Source organism: Aythya fuligula, chromosome 17 (genome assembly GCF_009819795.1).
Source record: "Aythya fuligula isolate bAytFul2 chromosome 17, bAytFul2.pri, whole genome shotgun sequence".
In the NCBI taxonomy this organism is placed as follows: Eukaryota; Metazoa; Chordata; class Aves; order Anseriformes; family Anatidae; genus Aythya; species Aythya fuligula.
The window spans coordinates 2,334,551-2,357,602 of record NC_045575.1 but is presented as its reverse complement, the minus strand read 5'-3'; the positions used below and the strand labels follow the sequence as shown (position 1 = coordinate 2,357,602).

Sequence of the window (23,052 nt, the reverse complement as noted above, 5' to 3'; positions counted from 1 at the left end):
AGCCCTTTTTCACCCAAATACCCAGTAACACTGCTGCAGAAATCCCAACTCCCGCGAGCATTATTACCTGTAATGGTACCGTAGGTTACTGGTATCTAAAAATCTCTTCCTTTTCCTTCAGATTACTGCTCCCTACCAACCAGCTCCTGACAGCTAACAAAAACCTTCGGCAGCAGCTGAAAGTCAGCCTGTTCTCCCTTCAAGCGTGTTTCTATTACACAGAACACCTTTCTTGTACGTTCCTCTCATAAATAGTCACAATAATCTAATTCCTAGGAAGTGTTACTGCTTCATGCATCATTTAAAGTTATTTTGATAGTATGGGCCCTGTCGTTCCCTCTTCCAAAAAATCTGTTGTGCGCAGACAGCTTAAGTTCATAGGAAGAAATTAGGTTTGATATGTTTAGAGTGCACATCTTAAGAACAAAAACAAAAACAAGCATGTGATAAAAATATCGATTCTTTATAATACAGTATTGCTTTATAAACAGATGGAAAAGCTATAAGCTTTACTGGTCTTTGGTGTGTCCAGTGAGGGATAAACTCATGATTTGTAAATTAAAATCCAAATTTGTTCTTTATTAAAAAAATCATGACGTGATATGAGGCAAATGGCTTTATAGATACTGCTTAGCTAAGAACTGCTTTAACACAGACAGCAAGGCGTAGACTCAAACCCACCAGGCGGCACAGTTTAGCTTCTGAGAAGGTGGCAGAATCTCCCCGATCGAGGGTTCCAGACCCCGGACCAGCAGAGGCAGAGTACAGCGCATGCAACATCTCACTCGGGGGTAAAGCACCTTTGCCATACTCATTTATCTGATCCACAAACATTTCTCAATTTGTACTTCTAGAAAGAGGGGGGAAAAAATAATGAAGGCTGGGCACGAGCGTACTGAGAGCAAGGGGTCAGAGTGCAAAACGGTCAGGTCTACGAGGGCATTGTTTTAAGGTGAGTTCAAGGGAAAGAATAATTGATCAAATCAGCTCTAATAAAGAAACACGAGAGTAAATACTGGAGAATACAATGTAAAGATACCCAGATTTGAGAGAGCAGCACCCCTCCCAAATGCTAGAAAGAAAGCCCTATACTGCAGCATGAATACATTCCTTCTAACGAGACAGCTAGATACAGCTTGTTCAGTTTTAAAAAAGAAGGACTGACAATTTGTGCAAAGTTATTCACCACTCACTGCTCCATGTATCGCGAAACTAAGTAATTTTTCTTCATTAATAGAATCCTCCCCGTACCCTCACCAAAATAGTATTTTGGTCAAGTTAGGGTAGTTAAGGCATTTTGACAAGTAATTACAAGGTGATTTAAAATAGAGAGCTAACATTACGCCAATTTAGGAATAGCAGATAAATTACTGAAGAGCTTCCAAATTAATCACTTATTCTTATTATAAATGAAATGCCTGTTACAAGCACGATGCATTGAAATATAGTAAAATGACATGTACATGGTACATGTTAAATGATCTTAAATAAAAGCTTGACATAGTTACGCAAATATACAGTACAAGTCCACAAAAATTCTTTAAACAAGTTGAGGTAACCTCAAACTTAAACAGTTTTAATACAATAAACCAGGTAGTAAAAATCTCCTTTTGAGAGCAGGTAAGATTACTTACTGACCAAGTTTAACTGCACTCACCTAAACATCAACATTACCCGACTTTTTATATATATAAAAACATGGCTTTAATTTATTTCTACATACTCTTCTACCAGCAAAAAAGTTAATGAAAAACTGACCAAAAATATATATATCTTTACAGCTATCAGCTATTTGTATGAACCTCGGAAAAGAAAGGAAAGCTTGCTGGAACAGGGGGAACAATTGTGAGCTACTGTATTCGAAAGGAAATGTCATATTGCAAAGTGGCTGTTAGATAACTGTAAACATCATTAAGGTTCATTCTGAAAACCCTAAACTTTAGTTACTGAAATGTAAGTTTTGCTGATTATTCATTAATTGTTTCCATTTATGTACTTACTGCTGCTGCCACAGCATAAGCAAAGAGGTGCGTGGTTGAGAGCCAGAAATACAAGGATCAGCTGGGCTTGAACTGGTCCAGCATGTGCTGTTCTACACAAGCAAGAGTGGCAATATTAACACAAATCATGTTTAGTTAACAACAAAGGTTATCCACCAAAAGTGAAGATGTTCAGAGTTGAGGCTGATCTGTTCTTTGTGCAGCCTCCCACTGTAGCATTTACGCCATGTCATCCTGTGCTGGTGAGATGGGTTAAAATGCTCGAAGGATCTCAACTTTGACCATCTTGGCTTCTTGAGACAAGAGTTATAATTTTTCTTTAAAAAAAATAAAGTTATCCACAGCCAAAACATCCAGATATCAGGCCCATTATGGACGAATGATCTGCAGAACTTTTAAGATCACAGTTAAGCACCTGAAATCACAACACATTTGCATCCATACAACTTGACCTAAGTATGTTTTTGAAATTTTGTACTAGAAAAGGCTCCTAGGCTGACACCATGTATGGCAAGAGCAAAAAGTTTACAGCAGTTATAAATCTCCTGAAAACCAGAACTTAGAAACACGAAACCTCAGCTATCACTGTAACAAGACTATGCTTATGAAACTGTGTTCTGTAACATACCCTTTAATGAACAGTGAATGTTTCTAGTAGATAGAATAATATGCCCTCCTGTAGAGGTTTTATCTATTGAATCTAATTTGAAAGATGATAAACCAATTCTACTCATCTGAAAGTAAGTCACATTTCAAATGCGGTAACGATACGGGATTGATCCTCCCCCTTTTATGGACAATTACTAAGCTCTGAAAGACATGCTTCAAGCCTTGAACTTCTTCATTTCTTGCTGGCAGACAAAGACCAGTGTACTACGAGAGTGGTTCTTAACAAGGATTTCAGTTGTGTCTCAAGACAGGCAACGAGCTCAAAAACTGGCTGCTGAGATCAGCTGCAAAGGACAAAAGCAATCCTGCCAGCAGGAAACCGTACGTGAAGCGAGGAGCTCGGGGATAATGAAAACATCAGAAGCTGGCACTCGGCAGATCAGTCTGTGTACTCGGCTACAATAGAAAGAAGGACGGTGATGTCATCTGGTTTTCCCCCTGCAATATGGAAAGAATAAAACTGTTGTCAAACCACACTGGGTTGTCCTCCTCTAGCCTGTCATGCTCCCCCATGGAAAGCTCTTTTTGAGCTGGTTTAAATATGCAAAAAATGTATTGTGTAGACAAGGGAACTCTGCTTCCTCCACTTCCTCTCAGCTGTACAACTGAGGGTAGCAATGACATTTAGAAAAAAAGCTCTCTCCTTTTAAGCCAGAGTGAGATCATGAACTAATAGAAGGTACATAGAACCTTGAGCATCACTGTTAGCCAGTAGAGCAGAAAGCCTTTTATTTATATTGTATGCGATGAAAAAAAAAAATCTACAAAAAAGATGTCTGTTTTGTTACAGGCAAGCTGCAGTCAGGAAGCATCTCAGGAATTTACTGTAAAACCAAACACCTCCAGCATCTTCTCCAGCATGATCTCGGAGGTCTTTTTCAGCATTAATGATTCTACATCCCTCTAAAAGCTACTTAACCCTTTTGATAATCACTTCTCAAAACTCAGTAGCTACATCACTCCAATCCTACAGAAATAGCTCAGATGGGTATTTTGGTACCCAGAAGGTCAAACAAGTCCTCTGGACTCAGAAGATTCATTACTGGGCTTTGTAGCCACATTATGTAGACACATTAATGAAGAGTCAGAAAGAACAACAAAATTCCAACAGTGGGCAGAATCTCGACTAAAAGGCATCAAAAGAATAGGAAACTTAAAAAAAAAAAAAAAAAAAAAAACACACTAACAACAAGAAAACCCACACACAAATCCTAAGAACAGGTCAAGTGCAGTTCTCCTGGGAGCCGGGAGAATTTGTATCAGGCTGGGTTCTCGGGCCAAGAGCCTACGTATTAGATTAAACCATAAAAAATAAAAATCAGTGCAGAGTTCTCTGCGTTCCAGCTACTTCCCCACAGGAGGCTTCTGATTAGCTGGGGCCTGGGATGACCTGCGTCAGGAGCTGGGGTCCTTGCCAAGCCAGGAGCGCTAGATTGGCGCTCTGCTGCCAACCACATTTCTTAACACTCTTCTCCTATCAGATTTGGAAACAGAACTTTGCTCAAGATTTCTTCAAGATAGCAAGAGTGGGAGGAGGGGGGAAAAAAATATCTTACCTCTCACATTCAATCCATTGTCACATGCGAACTGTGCAAATGGTGACATGTAAGTGGGATCATATGCCAGCTCGTGAGCTTGCTCAGCAATGCTTCTCGCAGTCTGCTGTATGCTCTCGTAGTTGGAGTTCTAAAATAACGAGAAACAAAGTTTATTTTTATAAATAAATCTATCGCTTGTTGCTTCACTGATGCACGTTGGTTTTGCAGATCCCTGACTGCCCTCTCTCACAGATTAGGGCTCTGGTTATCACCTTCTGTTCCCAAGGGAAGTCTAACCATGTCTTAGGCTTAATAAACTTGGGTTAGAACTGCAAATCTTCACAACTGAAGCCTAGACCAGAAGCTTTAAGGCTCATTTTTTTTTGATGATTTGTAGCATTTAGAATTCAGAAGACTAATACTTAAAATAGACTAAACGGTCTCACCTTAGGGAACCAGATTTGATAGCTAATACTAGTGGTTCACCCTGAAAGAGCTGTTTTTCCCTCACAAAGTAGGTTCAGCTGAATTAAGTACATTTTACACCTTAACTGGTAAGTCTGAAGTCTGAGTCTCCTGCCCAAATCAGCAGGAGCACGCCTGGGGGAGAAGGAACGCTTTGAAAAACAGATGAGAAATAATTCAATGAGAGACTGACCTTTTTACAGATGGCATTTCACATATATATATATATATTTTTTTTCCCAGTATCCCTGTTGCTTTTCTCCAGTATTTTTCTTACTCGAGCCAACATGACACGACATTGTCATCTCAGAAAGTCTTCCCTGCAGCCTGGCGACTTAGCAGGCTCTTACACGATTAACTTTTGGCTGAACTTCCTACCCGACAGGGAACCTCAGTGCCTTTCCCAAACACGCCAATAGGTGGAGCTCGATTTTTTTCCAGAAGAGAATTGAACCTCCAGCGTGTAGCAGGCTACCCGGCTGTCTGCGCAGGGCAGGGAAGGTGGGCGTACCGCAAGCAGAAATGTGCTGCAGCTACAGCCCAAATAACAGCCGCGCAGGTCAGAGACGAGCAAACCCGTCCCTGCAAACCACAGCACCGTGCTGACACATCCTCGGCACTGCTGCTACCTCCAGTAACCAGGTTAAAGCCTGCGACAGCTTGTGCTGCGGCACGATCCCACGCTCCGCTCCGCAGCGCAGCGACACGCTTCTCAATGTCAGCCCCGAGCATCGCACCGAGACAAAGCAGCAAGGGGCTGCAGGGAGGGGGAAACGCAAGAGTCTACCTCAAACGCAGGCAGAGGCCTCAGACATTTTGTCTGCAAAGCCCCATTCCCTGTCTGACACCGCCTCTCGGTTATGTACCTGCAGGATAAGAGCAGGCAAAGCATTTTTAAAACCACACTGTAATTCTACAGAGACTTCTTTGCATTTCATAACATCAAAATAGTTTCCCTGGGGAGGTTATACATATTGATACGTCTTAAGTACACTTTCCTTTCTGTAAGTAAATAGCCTCGAGCTAAATGCTCTTATCCCAACTAAAACAGTTTAATGTGTTTTTACTATTTAAAACAAGTATTTGTGGTGACTAATCTGGAAAAGTCGCTGCGAATTTTTGTTATCAGAACGTTCAAAATGTTCCACGCACACACACACACAGCCCACACTTCGGACAGCTCGGATTACTTTAGAATTGCTGTTTTGTAAGTCCTCAAAAAACCTCCAAATTAAGTTCATGCCTCACCCCACCCACTGAACGGCCCGAAAGAGAACGCTGTATTTTCACGTATGTAATCTACAACCTGCAAGCGCAGATAAAATGCAGCCTGTGAGCAGTTGGCCAAGGGCAGTGCCCGCTGCTGAACACCTCTCCCTATCCCCCCGGTGGCTCCCTCGCATCGCACCCGTCAGTGACATGTTCCTGGCTGTTACTCTGGAAACTTCTGCCAACGTTGCTGCTTCTGCATTCAGCCTGGGTGCGGGTTCAAGAGACGGCACTTTGGGGCCAACATCCCTGCTCACACGTGGTGTTAGGGGGTGAGTCTCCAAAGGGCAGCACTTTGTGGTGGGTCTTTCACGTGTAACACAAAGCTGTGTGCTCAGAAAGAACTGGTGGGAACAGCGAGGGATGACGAGGGCAAAAGATGCGAGATTCAGACTGTACACACACACTTACTTTCAGCTTTTTTAATTCCTGCAGAATCATGTAGTCAGGCATGTTGTCAAACAGTCCGTCTGTCGCAGTCAAAATAATGTCTCCGAGTTGGACATCAAAGGAAGTACTATCGGCAGCATCAGGGCTGTGAAAATGACAGGTAATGTCAACGAAATGGCCTCCAGCTTTCACTAAGGCACCAAGCAATGTCAGCCCAGCACATTAACAGCTTTTGTAACTCGCTATTGTTACATGTTTTGCTGGAAAGGAAAGAAATAATCACCAACCGTGGAGCTTTTGCACCAGGATAGCTTGTCAAGAAAGCTACAACAAAAGACCTGTGATTGCAAACAGGTAATGTTCCAGCTATTACACAAAGGATTTGCATTTACAATTCCCAGATGAACAATCCTGCAAACTAATCCGCTTCACAAGTGTGTCTCCATGGAAACCATTAAGTGGAATGGCAGCCGAGGGCTTCCTTCTCGCCCATCTTCAACATGTAGAGAGCTGTACTTGAAAGGACAATTCCTAACAGAACGGCCAAGCCACTTACGGATTCTGAATCACTTTCTATTGCAGTGGAACATGAAGCATGTCTGAAAATCACTACCAGGAGACCACAGCTGGTTGGTCTACTTACGTTTAATACATTACAGCAGAAAATATCCATGCTGGCCATGAATGCTGCTGCAGAATCCAATTCTCAGAAGCAATGTAACTACAAAACCTTTATTTTCAAGGATTTTTCACAGATCTTTAAAAGGCAGAAATGACTGCATGCCACGCCATTTGGCTATGCCAGAAATCAGCTGAGGAAAGCAGCCCTTCTGCTGTGCACCTTCAACAAGGTTAGAGTTAAGATCGCCTGCCTATCCCCATATGTAGCCGAATTTAAGCATTTAACTGGGACAATGAATTAAAAAAATACTGGAGAAGCATTTAGACAACAAGCACAAGTACTAATTAATGTCAAGAACAGCGCAGGAACTAGCCAGAAAGCTATAATCATGATTCAGAACCGAAGTGTGGGAGCTCATTTATCTTGCACTTTCCTTAATGTGGGATGACTCAGATTGCTTTCCTGACTTCCACTGGACGTTATCATGTTATCAGCTATCCTTGTGCTATTTTTTGAACAAGACACTGAATTTCAGAACTATTAAGGTTTTAATAGTTCTGGAACTCCAAACAATCACTTAATCTTAGCCTAATAAAGAGGCTAGATTATTTAAGGGTTCTCATTTCAGGGTTTTATGCTGGTTTCCTCCCTGCAGCGTTAGGATGACGTAACAAAGCCACAAGCAAGAATGATCGGGTGTTTCAACAGCTTTCAAGCAACATTTTCAAAAAGAGCTATTTTGGCATTAGAAGTTACAACCCTTAAGGCATAAGCCTCCAGATTTAAAAAAAAAAATAAAAGTTTAAGTTGCTTTCTCTGTTTACTGTGGTCTCTCTTTTAAGATCCATTTATCATCCTTCTGTATTTAGAAGAGGGGTATCACTTTAATGACCGTATAACCATTGATTTGAGAGCAGTATTTTAATACGTATTTGAAAGCTGATTTTTTTTTCTTCACTTTTATTTTATTTTACTGGTTAGACTTCATGCAGTCACAGGATTTTTATCAGCCTGACATTCTTCAGGGAAGACACAAGTACAAGTCTGTCTTTGAAACAACTCATTTCTGTGAACAGATTGTCCTTTCCTATTACTCTCATTTCCCAGCTTGGTGTTCCGCCAAACAAGAGTTTTGCTCGTTTTGGTCAAATACAATATGCTGCTGGAGACACAGCGGCTTGGAAACACGAGTTACAGTCACATGTCCCTCTGCTCTATTCTTCAAGCACTTGCTACCTCGCTGCCAAGATACCTAAATTAGCGTACTCCAAACCAGTCTCAAGAGAGCACAGACAGGGACTGGGAAGGAAAGCCGCTGATAAGACAAGGCACTCGTGCAGGACGGGCGGCACAATCACCGGCTGCAGCCTTCATTGTAGCAGCTCCATTGTGCAGTGTTGGTCTGTGGATCTGAACACCACAAACTGCAGGAACACTCTATATTGAATGAATGAGCACAAACCCAATGCATTTTGACTGCAACAGCTTACAAAAATTGAGTAAGTACACAGTAAGAAGCGTTCACGGTACCTTAAAGACAGAAGGGCAGATATTAGAACCTTTTCTTGGGCACATTTAAATCCCACATGCTGTGCTGCATTATACGAGGAACTCTCAAGACAGTAAAGCCACAACCTTTTGAGAGCTGATCACATACACAGATTAAAAATTTAAGATCTCCTTTCTTACCTGTCACTTAAGACAACTCCTTCCGCTTCTGGTGGAGCTATTGACAGTTGGAACGGAGTGTTGAAGTAATGCTGCTGTTCATCAGAACGATGTACTACTTCTCCTCCTCTGACTACCAAAAATCCAGAATCTCCCAAGTTGGCTGTATGTAAACGATGACTTGTTCTGTCCAGAACTACTATACAAGCTGTACTGCTTCCTGCAAGCAAACAGAACATGGTAACTGGAGCGAGCCTTACACACGGCCCTTATTCTTTCACTGACTTCAGTCATAATCCAACTATTCAGATATTTATCAAAGCTTAGAGATCAGGATAAATGGAAATATTATGATTAATGCAAAAAAAAAAATTATATACTGGCTTTGATTTTGGTAAACACGTCATGCTGACAAATACCTGTTTTGTTCCACTTCATTTACACTTCCCCATCCCAACATATGTCAGCACATTCTGCTATAAGACTGGATTTACAGAAGTCACTTATAATACTGAAATTCTGAAAGCATTAAGAGAATAGAATTCCAGTAGCAGCCACACAATGCTAGGTGTTCTCCACATATTTTTACTCCCCCGCTGTAAATAAAACACTCCAATTAAATACTTGGTTGCAAGCAGTTTCAGATAGCATTCCATTATTCTTGTCAGAACATGAGCACACTTTTCACTACAGCCAGGCTCTGCAGAGCTACCTTCTTTGTTTGAAAAAATAATAATCCTGTCAAGCGTTCAGGGCACTAACTCCACAAGTCTAAAGAAAACATGTTCTGGAGACAAATCCTGTTCTGGATTAAAGGAAGAACGGAAACGTGGCTACTAGTCAACCATACCCCGTGTTACCCCAGCCATGCCTGCAGCAACCACAGCATTCTCGATTCCTTCATGGGGAGGTTGCTGTCAACTTTGGTGGCAAACCACAGAAATTACAGCAGAGATACCCATACACTCACAGAAAAACAGTGCTTGCTTAATTTCTGCCAACAGGAGCACTACCACCAGAAGAGCATTAACTCCTGAAGAGCGTGAAATACAGCTACAGCATTTCTTCCTGACTTCAAACTGCCTCCATCAGAATTCCCCATGCCATCTGCTAACAGACAGTTTTCTGGTTCATCTTCTATCCTAATGCTCTTGCAGCAGAAGTTTCCAAGCACATCTGTGTCTCGGACAGACCACAGACTTCTGATGAGCTAAACGTATGATCAGGCTTGCCTACAAGACGAGTCCAGCTGGCCTGAGGCATCACCTGTTCTGGATGTTTCACCTCCAAGTCCAGGGAGTTCCCCACAAAACCCTGCACTTAATTTGTTCTCTGGTGAATATACACGACCTTCTCCACTCTTGGTGAATGGTAAGTCAAAGCAGTATTTAAGGGAAGATTCATATTTTATATATGACACCATCCAAGATTGCTCTGCGATGATAAGAATAGCTTTTAAATAAATGGCACAATTTCCTCCCACTTCAGTCTTGTTTTAAAAATAATTTGCTAGATTCAATTCTGTAGAACTAAACATCAAGCCAAAACACAACAGGAAGGAAAAGTTCATGCCTAATGAATCTTCCCTAATGAAGTCCTCTCCCTCCACTTTATTTCAAATAAATTCTAACTGCTCGTTGCTGTGGTAGCTCCAGAGGTGTTTTTTTTTTTTCTACCTCTAAAAATACCGCTCTTGGTAGTGGTATTTTCTTCCAGGAGAAGCGCTGAGGATCATTAGTTTCACATTTTAACTGTATTAGCACAGTGTAACTAGGAGGCCACGTGTGGAATGCAGATCTTGTGACTCAGCATACGCCGCGTTTCAGCCCTCGAAAGGTCAAGCCACACGGGGCTGCCTCTGTCTGCAGGGAGTGCTGAGAGCTCTCACCAGTGGCCCACATTTGGGGTCGCTTCCAGCTGCATCTGCCTCGCACAGATGAGCACTATCAGACACGCAAAATCCTGATGGAATTAACCACCACTGCTGTTTTAGTGACACGTAAGGTCACTTCTGAGATTTGAACCTATTCTTTGGGCATATAATGCAAGAACATCTGTTCCTAAGCTCAGCAGAGGCGCTAAATATAGCTTACGCAGCGCTCTTCTGGCAGAGAAGTTTAAGGTCAGGTGAGAAGCATGCATATCACACAGGGTAACACTTTCTTGGTGCGTAAGAGGTCACCCGCCCTTTAGAAACGTGTTCCGTTTTCAAGGTTGTCAGCTGAGGCCACGCTTCACCTCCCTATCTGTTCACCATTCCCAAGCAGCTGGAAGCACTGCCTAAAATCAAGTTTGACACTGGACATGCTAAGCACCTACTTTTGTTTGCTTTCAGAAGAAAAATATGTAAAGATTCCCCTGCAAGGAATTATAAAAAAAATCCAGGGTATCAGTGATCATACGACATAAATTATTTAAGTCAAGCTGTTAGGCTTAAAGTTCGTTGGACATAAAAGGCAACGGGAGCAGTAGGGCAAGGAGCAAGTAGAACTGCATCCAGCTATCACCAGAAAACATTTTTACTTGCACAGCTTAAACAAAAAGCCACAAACAACCCTTACGAGGTTTCAATGGAGAAGAGCTATTTATACAAGGAGTGCGTGCCATAGCAGGCTCTACTGCCAAACTCATTTTTCAAACTCTGCAAGCATTGGTGAATCGCCACCCTTCACACACAAAGACTTGAATATTCTATATTTCATATACAGATATTTATATACAGATATTTTTGTATATAATTAAGTACATGTCGAGGTAGCACACAACACATGCAATTCACGTGTTTCTGCTCTCTTACCAAGCAAAGGTACTTTGTTCTGCAGCAGCTCACAGTAACCTGCAGTGAGAATCCCGACAGGATTACTTGGTACAAACCGTCCTTCTTTCACTAAACGTTCACATGTTCGCATTAGAGTCCCTGAGAATTGAGAAGGGTCAACCCCGTAGTCTCTCCAGCCACCGACACCATCTGCTACCCCTAGAAAAACAAAACAAAAAACAGAAAACAAGAGTTACGTGAACAGAAATGGTTTCCAAAATGAGGTTTTTAACTTTTGACATCACTTATGGCATTCAATATCTGAAAGGCAGAACAAGGCACCTGCTTGAAAGAAAAAAATGTGATTAAGGGAAATAAATCACTAAACATTTTTAAGATGATTTCTGATACAAGCTGCTAGACAAAGCTCTGTACACCATCAGAATTGCTAAAAAGAAGGTACAAGTCAAATGATGTGAACTTCACAAGGAGACAGCTGACTTCACTAGAGGGAAAACTGATGCGGAATTTTGGAAGGAATTCAATCATATTAACCTTTGGTTAGCCCATTAAAAGGGAAGAAAAGAGCGATGATTAGTTTTAAATGTGAAGGTCATTAAGATTTTTTAATAGGATTGAAATGATAAAGATCTTCCCCACTAGTCAACGCCCCGAAGTTTCTCCTCGAGCTACCCGCTCACAATAAGGATGACGTTTTTCTACTTAGTACTATCCATTTCTGCAAAAACTAAATCTCCATTAAATAAAATAAATAAGAAACAACAGACAAACCAACACAATGCTAGGACCTACGTCTGCAAGAACAGTTTGTTGCTTAAAACTTTAGCCAAGGAATAGCCAAGGAAATGAAGGAAAACTGATTGTGGCCCCATCAATTTCCATTGTCATTCAAAACAGCACAGACATCAGAAAACTCAACCAATTCTGCCAAAGGTTGGGAACATTCTGAGCAACCAGAGATGCACATGGCATGGCCAGGGAGAGACAAACAGTTGGGTCAATCACTGTTCATAGTGGTTTGATGTGGAAATCAGTGGAAATAAGAGCAAGAAAAGTGCTTTTGCTGTCTCATACGCAGAGGAAGATCAGTTTGGGCATCTGCCAGACAAATATTACAACAGATAAAACTCCTGAACCGGGTCGGGAGCAACACAGCAGATGCTGCACATCAGACCCTCAGCATTCTGAGCTCTGTCCAGGCACACACCATCTCGCTAGAACAGCAGCAGTGCCCCCACTGCAGCTTCCTCAAACACAGTTTAGCTGTTTTTAGCCAACTACAAAGTTTCCAGAGAAACTTTGACCCCTGGTGCCTCCGGGAGAATGTGTGTGAGGTGGCACTAGGACCTGTCAGGCTGCAATCGGAGATCTTTCCATGGCATAGGAAAAAATAAAGGGCTGTGTAGCAGGAGTGAAGAGACATTGATCCCCAAAAAACAGAGGGAAATTGATTTCTAAAAATGAGGGAGAAAAAATTGCACCTAAATTCCCAAGTGAGAAATGCTATAATACATGACGCATGCACAAAATTAGGAAAATTATCACTGACCTTTAAGAAACGAAAAGAGCTTTTAAATTTATTTTGAAGCGGGTAACAAAAAATGAAGGTAAGTGGCCATCAGAAAAAAGAAATGGTTTAATTATCCAGTTCCAACACTTGTGGCAAGCGTCATGGGCTCGCTCGCACGGGGCTTTGTCTTCATTTTTATCTACTGTGACCAGTCACTGACAGTAAATGATATTCTGCTGCCCACGTGGCTTCCAGGTATTTTGAATTTTTTCAATCAGCTTTAATGCTAAAGTTAAAATGCTGCTGGAAGTGTGAAGTACTATTTATGAGAGCAAAATATTTCTAATCAGAATTCCTTCCCAAATCTTTTTGATCTTCAGCACCTAAGGGGCTGGCCTCTTCCAGCCCAGGTTTCTGCAGGAAAGTAAAGCTAAAATGGTGTGTTCACGATAAAGGTGCAATGAGCCAGTCTCAGAGCTCAGATTGTGCTGATTTTCAGGCATCGGAAAGAAAACCACTATTAGCAGAGGCACAAAAAATGTGACTGAAGTGGTAAAACTCAGTTTGCCTCATCTGCAAACGCCCTTCACGTTGGTCACCATCTGAAACTGAGACGGGAGGTTTAGAGGCGCCCTTGGCACCAACTCTAATCTGACAGGAGGCTACATCCAGATTCTCAACAGCCTATCAACATTAATCAGATTTCTCCCAAAAATAGTGCACAACCTTTCGGACACCTGCTTTGTCCGGTCGCTTTCTTAGAAGAACAGAGCAGGGAGGCAGGTCCCTGCGCTCCCCTCTTTGGGACAGTCCCTAGAACAAAGCTCCTGCTAAAGCTTCCTGGCTTCCCCGCAATGCCTGAGCAAACCAACCTGCCTTCCCTGGTCCCGCAGCTCCAGGTTAATGCTGGATTAAACCTTTGCTTTCTGCCGCCACTCAAACAAGCCTGGAGTAAGAGATCAACAAGAAAAGTGTTCCCACTCTGACCTACAACTTGAAATAGCAACCGAGCATCAGTTTGGGTGACTGCTCACCTTACATTAAGCTACCACAGCAGCAGCTTTTTTTCCTTTGAAATGAGCACAATCCTGCTGGAACTTTGCTGGCTGATTACAGCAAGAATCACTTCAGGGACAGGCTTAATGGGGTTAACCAAAAGGGCAGTGTTTGACAGCTACTGTGCAGACAGTGCTTTTGGTTCCTCAGGTTGATACAGAACAAGCTCATGAGATGTTAGGGAGTTCCCTCAAAAGCTCAGTAAGTCATCTTGGCTTCAGTCTTCTCAGGAAATACTTAAACAGAAACCAGAGCATTAGTACTCAGTGTGGGAAAGCAAGTCACCAGAGAAAGCACCTGGTCAGGTTAATTATCAAAACCTACCTCAATTTTAAAGTGAAAATAAGAGCATGCCACGTAATTTTCTTTGCTCACTTCAGGCAGGAAACCTGAACCATACTCATGGCAGCACGCTTCACGCTGTCCTGAGCCCTGCAGCAGCTCTGCCTGCCTTCTGCAAGCTGCAAACAGCCAGCAGAGCGTCCTAAAGCTGCTTTCCCAAAAGCCCTCCTCTAGGCAGTCCACCTGGAGGTCCTGACTTCGCTTCGCACCACTCCTAGGGGAGCAGTGTCTGAGTAAGAAGCAAGGAGACAGTCGTGGCTGTGAGCTCCTTCCCCATCTCGGCACGGGAGCAGGGCAGGCCTGCACTCGAGCTCTCACCACCTCCTCAGCTCCTCACCGCCACCATCAACTGCTCGTCCTCACCCAATTTGGCCAACGTGGACTTCCTGCAGTTTGTTTTTTTACTGCACTTTTTAAAGACAGATCAGTTCATTTCATTTAAGCTGTGACCTTGTTGGCTCCTGGAGCACAGTGCACAAACGCTGCCCGAGCAGTCAACCGCTTCCTCCTGCTCAGGCATCCAGCCAGGGATCGCCGCTGCCATCAGGACCTACCTTCAGCACGGTTTCTAAATAAAAACATTATCTTTAAATTCTCAATATGAACTGGCTGATTTTATGGGGAAGGAGGATGTGACTTTTAAATACACTGCTACTGAAAAACACAGCTGAAAATACAGTTTGAAAAAACCTTTGTGAGACTGGATACACAGCAAACATGGAGCAGAAGTACGTGAGATGGTTCAAGCTCCAGAAGCAGCAAGAACTGAAAGTGTGACTCACAAAACGGACCAGTTCCTACATCCTAGCTTGTTCTTTCTCTATCACCCAAGGGAAATTCATGGGTACTGACACCAGCAGCATCACCAGCAAGGAATGATGCCAAGCTGTACTCATTTAGAGTAGCTTTGTTTTAATAGAAGGAAAAACAAAAAAGGAAAAATTCTAAATAGCCATTATTCTAAAAAATAAAAGAAGTTACTCAGGTTTTGATTTTCTTACCTTTCACCACCAAAAAATTAAGTATTACCCTCCAGTATCCACATTTAACTTGCCCATCTTATGAAATATCAATCACTGGGTATTTAAAACAAACTGTGTGACTGACAAAAGAATTAGTGAAATTGAACTGTGTAAAATCTTTGATTTTACTAAGCTATTCAGTAAATCAGAAAGTTTTATACAGAATATCTATTTGGATATTCCCTGCTTCAGCCTCTGCAGAAAGTAAGTGCACAAACGTCCACAGGAGATAGTGAAATGCCCGTGGCTAGACGAACAACCACTGTAAATAAAGCCATTGAAAATTTCACAATAAATTACTTCCAATGAGCTTCTCCAGTTAACTAGATCACAGAGACCTCCCAGAGTCAGTGAGAGTTAACTCTACAACTCCATCGCCTTCTGCTGGAAAATACACAACCACTGCTGCCAGATTAAACACAGGCTGCACGTGTCAGCCCCAAAACCAGCTCCTCAGCCTCCTAAGGAGTTGTACGTGGGGACAGGGAAAGTTGTAAGGAAGCTTCACGACAAGGCACGCTGACTGATGCAGCAGCGCTGAAACCGAGCACGTGAAGATACTGGCATCGAAATTTGATAAAAAAAAGGCTTTTGAAATGCTAAAAGCACCCGGGATAAAATGCCAGTTGAAATGCAAATGGAATGTTTTGACTGCCAGCCCCGTGTAGGGTTAGCTGCAGAAGCCGAGGAGCAGCCAGCAAGTGCTGAGACTGGCAATACGGGCTCTTCACTGCACGCTGACTTATGTTTCATTTTATGTCAGATCCAGATGTTCTGTCTCATTCAGAGCAAATAAAAACGCCGCAAGCTTGGAGTTCAGAACAAAACCATGACATTAATCAAACTGTTTCACAGAAAGAGCTTTTAGAGTGGAAGTTGTGGCTGGCTGGCAAACGAAGCTGCCCATGGCCAGAAGCCAAAAGTATCACCCTGTCCCAAAAATCTCTCAAAAAACTTCAAAATACTGCCTCGCAGCTAAGAAGAATGCGCACATGGAAGCACCAGGAAGGTGTCATGTGTGCCATCAGGAGCTGCCTTTGCACGAACACACAATTAACTTTGTAAGATGTTCCACTCATCCTGCCGAACTTTAAGTTTCTTGAGAGCCTTACCTGAATTAGCGATGAATCACAGATAAAAGAACATCAAAACGGTCTATTTCTGCAACTGGAATTATCTCGCATCAGATACAGAAGACCGACAAAAATGGTAACAAAGCCCAATCTGCTGCACTGCACAAGTTTGAAATCCAGCATCTAATATTTGTCAACAGATCAGAATGGAGATAACCCGATAAGATTTCTTGTTTTATCAGTGACGAGATAAGTCCCACAGCTCTCCATCCAAAGGCAGTCACATGCCCAGCCCCAGCACTACCCTCCCCAGCAGCGCCGCTGGCAGCGTGTACGGGATCACCCGCACGGGATCACCGTGTTACAGCCAAGCGGTGGCTCTTCCTCCAACTCCCCCCTTTAGATCTGACAAAGAAATCACCTGGTGGAATACAAATCCCCAAAGGCAGGTTGCGTGCGGCTGGTAGCTAGTTACAAAAGGAGAAGGTGCTTATTCATGCTGTGTATTTTAGAATTCATACCAGTCCTTAACCGCCCTTGCATTAACTACAAAGGTACGGGGAGAATAAATGGCCAGGCAATTAGGAGGAACACAAAGCAAGAGGCAACGTGAGAAGCGTTGAAGCACAGACTGAAGGAGAAACTGAAAGCATTGCATCGTGCACCTACTTCCAAGAAAAAGCAGCAGTTCCTCATCATTTTTTTTTTTCCTGCTGCAATACACAGCTGTTCAGGAAACAGGTTTGTACCAGCTCTCTCTCCCACCTGTTGTGTTCGAGTCAGAGAAATCTGCTCAGTGGATTTTGACAGTTAAAAACTCTTTTTTTTTGTTGTTTTTATCTCAGAGCTCTGTATAAACTTCCCTCCACAGCCAGAACTGCTTGACCTCTCGAGGTGTTGAGCAACCCGAAAGCACTGCTTTGGAGCTGAGCTGCTCCCAGCAGTTTGCATTTAAGTGCTGGGAAGGGACTGGTAGCATAGCACAGACATCAGCCAGGCTCCAAAGTGCTCACAGCCCCAGTAATTTCAGGCTCACAGTATCAGTGGTGCAGATGAACCAAAATAAAGTCGTGGATTTCTGCAACATTCGCTGCAATTAATGCCTCACCTGCTGTGCTGTGTTCTCCTTTGCTTATTTCCTTCTGTGATCTCTGACAGAACCCGCTTTTCTTTCAAGGAGCAACCTCTAAGATCTGCTTATGAATGGAAAAGTGACCACTATCAACAAGCATCAGGAGCCCTTACACCTAAATTAAGTGTTCAGCTGTAATTTGCGATGAGAATACGCCGTGTCCCAGGCCCATCCAGAAACAGGGGTACATGATCTGTTGGAACAATCAGATTTTAGTTTCATTCTCAGAGAGCGAGCTGCTACATTTCTAAGAGGTTATGTTAAATGCTACTCCAGAACAGCCCTGCTGACATTTGGGTTAGCTGCCCTGACAAGTGAATCAGTGAGGCTGTTAGTGGGGATGTTTCTCAATAACCTCTAGTTTCTCTACAAATGACAATATTTTTCCTCTTGTTAAAAAAATGGTTTGGACTATTATGACACATACAACTTTTTTTTTTTTTTTTTCCAAATCACTGATTATTCCCTCTAAAATGCCTTGAGTTCTCCCAAGAGAGGAGGTAAGACAGCACTCTGAAACAACCCGGCCACTTGCCTCCTTTAGCATACAAAGTTCAAGCAGCAATCTCTTTAACAGGTATGACACCAAATAAACCACTTAACGTAGTCTTATGTGACCTTCGGGCACCAGAGGAAGAATCCCTTCCTCCTCTGTAGTTGCTGGGACAACACTGACATTTCATCTACAAATCCTTTTACATTTTTCAGTTTACTTTTCTCAGCAGGACTAAAAGTATTCTGGGGGCTTCACCACCCTAGAGGTTTACATACCTCCCAGGCAGGCAGATGACAAACTCAATTTTCAAATACGATGCCATTCCTTTCAGTTTAGAGTTCCTGCCCCCCATTTCCCCCTTCTCCTCCCCAAAAAACTCAAGATTTGCAGCAGATAGAACAGCTGCCAAATTTTAACTCGCGGTGGACAAACAGCACCCCGCTGCCAAAGAGTTTTTTCCTACTACTGCGGGACAGAAATAGTTTGGAAGAGTCGTCAAGTCACACAGGCTACACCCAAACTCCTGCCCAGCAGACACTGCAGAAGTGATGCTGTCACGAGATGCGCGCTGGTTGCTGTAACGTTTCTCTAATGAGTCACACACTTTGGAAAATCCATTAAAAAATAGTATAGAGATCGGGAGCCCGATAAGGCAGGAATAAGCAAGAAAAGACAGATCGCAACAACAGGAAAAGATCGCCAGCGTGAAAGAGCTCAGCATTTAACTGTCCAAGCTTGTTTTGTTAAATAAGTGAAATGTTTTCTAAAGTTCATTTTCAAGTCATGTGTTACTCCCTCTGCACCAAGAACTACTCATACCCTAACTAGAAAGAAACGAAGGTGTCAGTTTCTGAAGAGTTTTGTTTTTCAGCTTTGAAAAACACTGACACCCTTGGAAGTCACAGAGGCATGGTTTCAGATGTGAACAGGTACAGAAACATCTACCAGGTCAGGAAGGTATTTCAGTATTTTGATCTTGTCATTCTGTAGCTTTCTGAGGGTCTGGACAATAAAGACACCAGCAGTGAACACACAGAAAGGTGCAAGCAGCAGCAGGAAGCAAACACAGGCCTGAATCACAAAGCTCCAGAGATTAACAGTAACAGTAAAGCTATTTCCTTTTCTTGGAGTGATCCCAAAGGAAACACCAGGGATTTGAGTTCCTTATTCTTCCCCAACCTCAGGATGGGAAGAAACATGCAAATTGAACAGGTAGGTACCGGCCAGAAGTCAAAGAGACAAAGACCCAAGGCTTCAAGCACATCCTTAACAAGCCTTATCAAGCCTTGAACAGCTACAGGAGGGTTGGAAATAACACACACCTTCGTCTTTTCTTTTTCTTACAGTGAAAGGCTAAGGACAGACTAGAAGACACTTGCATTTTCACCCTTCAGACCATACAGCATACAGAAAACAAAAGAAGCGCTTGGCATTGTTGTATCTGCTATAAACAGGCTGCCTCTGGAGCCCCAGTCAACTTTTGTTTGACCTAAGAAAATGAATGCCCAAGCAAGCGCTCATGCCAAGTGGCTGGGAGTAGCTCTTTCACTGGAACACCACACCCATAGCCCATCCCACACAGGCATGCTTTCCATATATTGATTCTGGAAAAGACGGGCACGGAAGGGTTTTAAATCCATTATCTGGTACAGCGTGGTCACTGATGACCACCGATGCAGGCTAACCCCAAGCGGTACACCTGACATTTACTTTTCTCTGCAAGTATTATTGCACCCAGCACTCACTTTCACTCAAGCCACTTGACCTCTTCATTAAACTAATGCTGAAAAAAACGAAGCTGGTAAAGCTTCAGGGAGGTTCAGCCCAGGTAGTTCTGCCAAGGGGCAAAGTTAGGCAAGTATAAAGTTGGTACAGGATTTATGAGGCTCACACGCGCACACACAAAACTTAAGGAACCTCAGATTTGCAATGAGAGCAAGGGGATTTGAAGGCAGGACAATACTGGTGCTGAAACTCCCTCCCTTGGTTGAAGATTTGGTGAGAAAGGGAGAGCAAACATGTGACAGTAATGGCAGAAACAAGGGGAAAACTGCTATGTTCAGGAGCTTAAGAACTACTGATGAAGAAAAAGCATCAAGTTAGATTGCATCAGAAACCATCCTGAGCGTTAATGCTTGCAGAATACAGCGGTTCTGGTTTAGTGGCACACATTAATAGTAAAAAAGCAATAAGGAACGTGAAAATAGCTTCACAGGGGGAGGGCAGCTTTTCTATTTAAAGTTGTCTTCTTGATACCAGACATCCTAGTACAAAGCTGTCCTTGCTGCTTGAGCCTTAGCGGAGTTACAGCTGTTTGTTACCAAGTTGCCATGAAAATTAATGCAAAGACAAACTCAGCAATGCAACTCTGCTGATTCCAGTGGGAAGCCACGACAAGCTGTAGGTCCGCGTATGGTAACTGCCAAATATGGCCAAAAACCCTAAATACCATGCGATGGATCTAAATCTACTCTCTTCCCCGTGCAAAGAGTCCATCTATGCGTGAAGCATGCTCTGCATTTCTCTTAAGGGCAGATACCAATTGCTGAGCTATTTATCAGCGCTGGCCTAGTAAGAGCTCCAAGGCAGCCAGCCTCGGTCACATGCTGGAGCACGGCTGCCCAACAGCTGATTTTAATGGAAAAAGTTCCTTTGGGACTGGCACAAGAAAAGATGCAGGATGTCTACATGCATCGGGGGTTTTCCCACACCTCCTGGGAGCTGCAGCATCACGGTTAGAGTATCAGCTCCCTTCAGAATAACCGGCAATACTGTTACCTAGCAGCAGGCTACAGCTTCCTGGCAAAAAAAACGTTTCAGCTACATTAAATGGCAAGCAGGTTACAGTGACAGCACTGGGTTCTAGACTCACCAAGGGCTGTCACGTCAGGAGGCACTGCAAGGCAGCCCCATCATTTTTTAAATTTAAAGTGACAGGAAAAAAAAAGTTTTTTTTTTTATTTTAATGTCAAAATTGTGGTAAATGTACTTGAGTCACTGAAAAGCTAACTTTTCCAGAGTGTCTGCCAAATTCAACCTTGACTACACAGGAGAAAGGTCAAGCACTGTCAAAGGCAACGCCGCTCATAAACCACAGATTCCGCTGATTATCTACTATTATCCACCACTTGTAAAAATTTGAACTGGTTGGGATTCATTTTACACATGAGCCCAAACCAGAGCAAGCAACCAGGCCACAACAAACACCGAAACTGAAGTTTGACATTTGAAACCAGTCTCAATGTCACTTTGCCTTTCACTTGACAAGGACACGGCATGCGCTGGAATAAGGAAGCTCATGATTCAGTGGTCTTTTACATGGAAATGCAAATGCCACATGGAGCTTGCCGAGCTTTTAGGGAGACAAAGAGAGCGAAAGGCACTGGAAGGAGTTTCTCTGGCCTTGGGAGCCAGCAGGCCTGGCAGGCAGCTACAGGTGAAAGGCAGGGCCTAGGCTCCCGGCCTCCGCACCACCTTGTGCCAACGGCGTGCTGAGAAAGGGGATCATATAGTGTGAGAAAGAGAGGATGGGAAGCAAGGAGCGTGACCAGAAGCCTCACGCCTTCCTATGTTACAGAATTCATCAGAAAGCAACCATTTAGGATCACCTTTTTGGCAGGAACCCTGCAGACACCAAAGCACCTGATCCAAGCAGAAGAGACCCGGCTCATAAAGCGTGAGAGTCATAAAACACAGAGAGGGCAAGCGAGGCCGGGCTGCGTCCCTTTGTCCGCGGCCCGGCTGCGCCACAGCCACCAAGCCGGGCCCGGTACCCCCCCACCCCGGGTACTCACCCAACACATCAGCCGAGCGGTGCCTGGCCACGAAGCAGGCGTCATCCCCGTAGCACATGCCTTTCTTCAGGATGCCCTTGCGGAAATCTTTGCCGAAGCCGCAGCTGGCCGTCACCAGGCTGTAATCGCGGGAGTCGGTTTGCGAGAGGCCGCCCAGCACCGCCCGGGCCACCAGCCTGCCGTAGGACAGCACCGAGAACATGGCGCGGGGCGCCCAGCAGCCCAGGGCCACCACGGCGGGGAGCCAGCGGCGGAGCCTCCTCCTGCCCTGCGAGCGGCCGCCGCAGCGAGCCAGCCTTCCTTCTTTTCCCCCGGCTGGGCTCGGCCCGGCTCCGCTTCTCCTCACGCCGGCTTCTCCTCGCCTCACGCCGGGCCCGGCCCCTCACAACCGCCCCCCCCCCCCCCCCCTCACTTCCCGGGGCCGGCCCCCCCCCCCCGCCCTCAGCGCTCCCCCCTGACGAGCCCGGGCGGCTCCCTCCCGCCTTCCTCTCGTCGCCGTCGAACCCCCCGCGGGGGGGGGGGGGGGGGACACACGACGGGGACTCCGGCTCCGCCTCCGTCCCGGTCAGAGCCGCCGGTGCCCGCAGCGCCGCCCCCGCGCCCCGCCGCCCGCCGCCGCCGCCATCTTCCCTCCCGCGCGTGCTCGGGGCCGGGCGGCCTGAGGAGGGAAGGTCAACCCCGCCCCGCCGCACTGCGCATGCGCAGCGCTCCCCCCCTCCCTCCCTCAAGCCAGCCCCCTGCGCAGCGGTGGGGGGGGGTAAAATGGAGGGGGGGGGGTAAGGCGGGAGCGCCATCCCCCCCCACCTCGTAATTCCTGTCAGTGCCTCAGGGCGCGGGAGGGCAGCTCCTCCTCACACAAAAATGGGTCCCTGAAGGGTAGCTTCTTCTGCTTACCCAGAGATTTGGGGGCCACAGCACACAATATTTGTGATTTTGGGGGAAATTGGTGTAAATGTGAGGTGTTCTCCCTTGCCCACAGCGGGGTAACAGCTAACTGAGTGCTAAGGATGAAGGGACTGCACACAGTCACCACACACGCACAAAAATGGGAGGTTTAGGTTGGAAATTAGGAGATGTTTCTCCTCAGAAAGAGCAGGCAGGCATTGGCACAGGTTACGCAGGGAGGTGGTGGCGTCACCGTCCCTGGGGGCGTTCAAGGAGAGGTGCTTAGGGACATGTTAGTGTGTGACACTGGTGGTAGGGGAACGGTTGGACCAGATGATCTCG

At 44.5% G+C, this 23,052-nt stretch overlaps 1 protein-coding gene across 1 annotated transcript; it reads right to left on the bottom strand.

Moving 5' to 3' along the window:
- Positions 1 to 1,726: 1,726 nt before the first annotated feature.
- On the bottom strand, positions 1,727 to 22,227 carry PPTC7 (protein phosphatase targeting COQ7). The gene is made up of 6 exons (XM_032198761.1): positions 21,826 to 22,227; positions 11,419 to 11,598; positions 8,643 to 8,841; positions 6,353 to 6,476; positions 4,226 to 4,355; positions 1,727 to 3,107 (listed from the first exon to the last, which is right to left on the bottom strand). Exons 1-6 carry the CDS (start codon positions 22,025 to 22,027, stop codon positions 3,049 to 3,051), a joined length of 894 nt encoding a protein of 297 aa, XP_032054652.1. The 5' UTR covers positions 22,028 to 22,227; the 3' UTR covers positions 1,727 to 3,048.
- Between the last annotated feature and the right edge of the window lie 825 nt (positions 22,228 to 23,052).

Excerpts from the sequence above, each read along its gene's own strand:
- PPTC7 (XM_032198761.1), bottom strand. The coding sequence starts at position 22,027 with ATGTTCTCGGTGCTGTCCTACGGCAGGCTGGTGGCCCGGGCGGTGCTG. Across the intron at positions 8,842-11,418 it reads GAACAAAGTACCTTTGCTTG|GAAGCAGTACAGCTTGTATA; the intron begins GTAAGAGAGCAG and ends GTTTGCTTGCAG. Across the intron at positions 6,477-8,642 it reads GGAGTTGTCTTAAGTGACAG|CCCTGATGCTGCCGATAGTA; the intron begins GTAAGAAAGGAG and ends TCATTTTCACAG.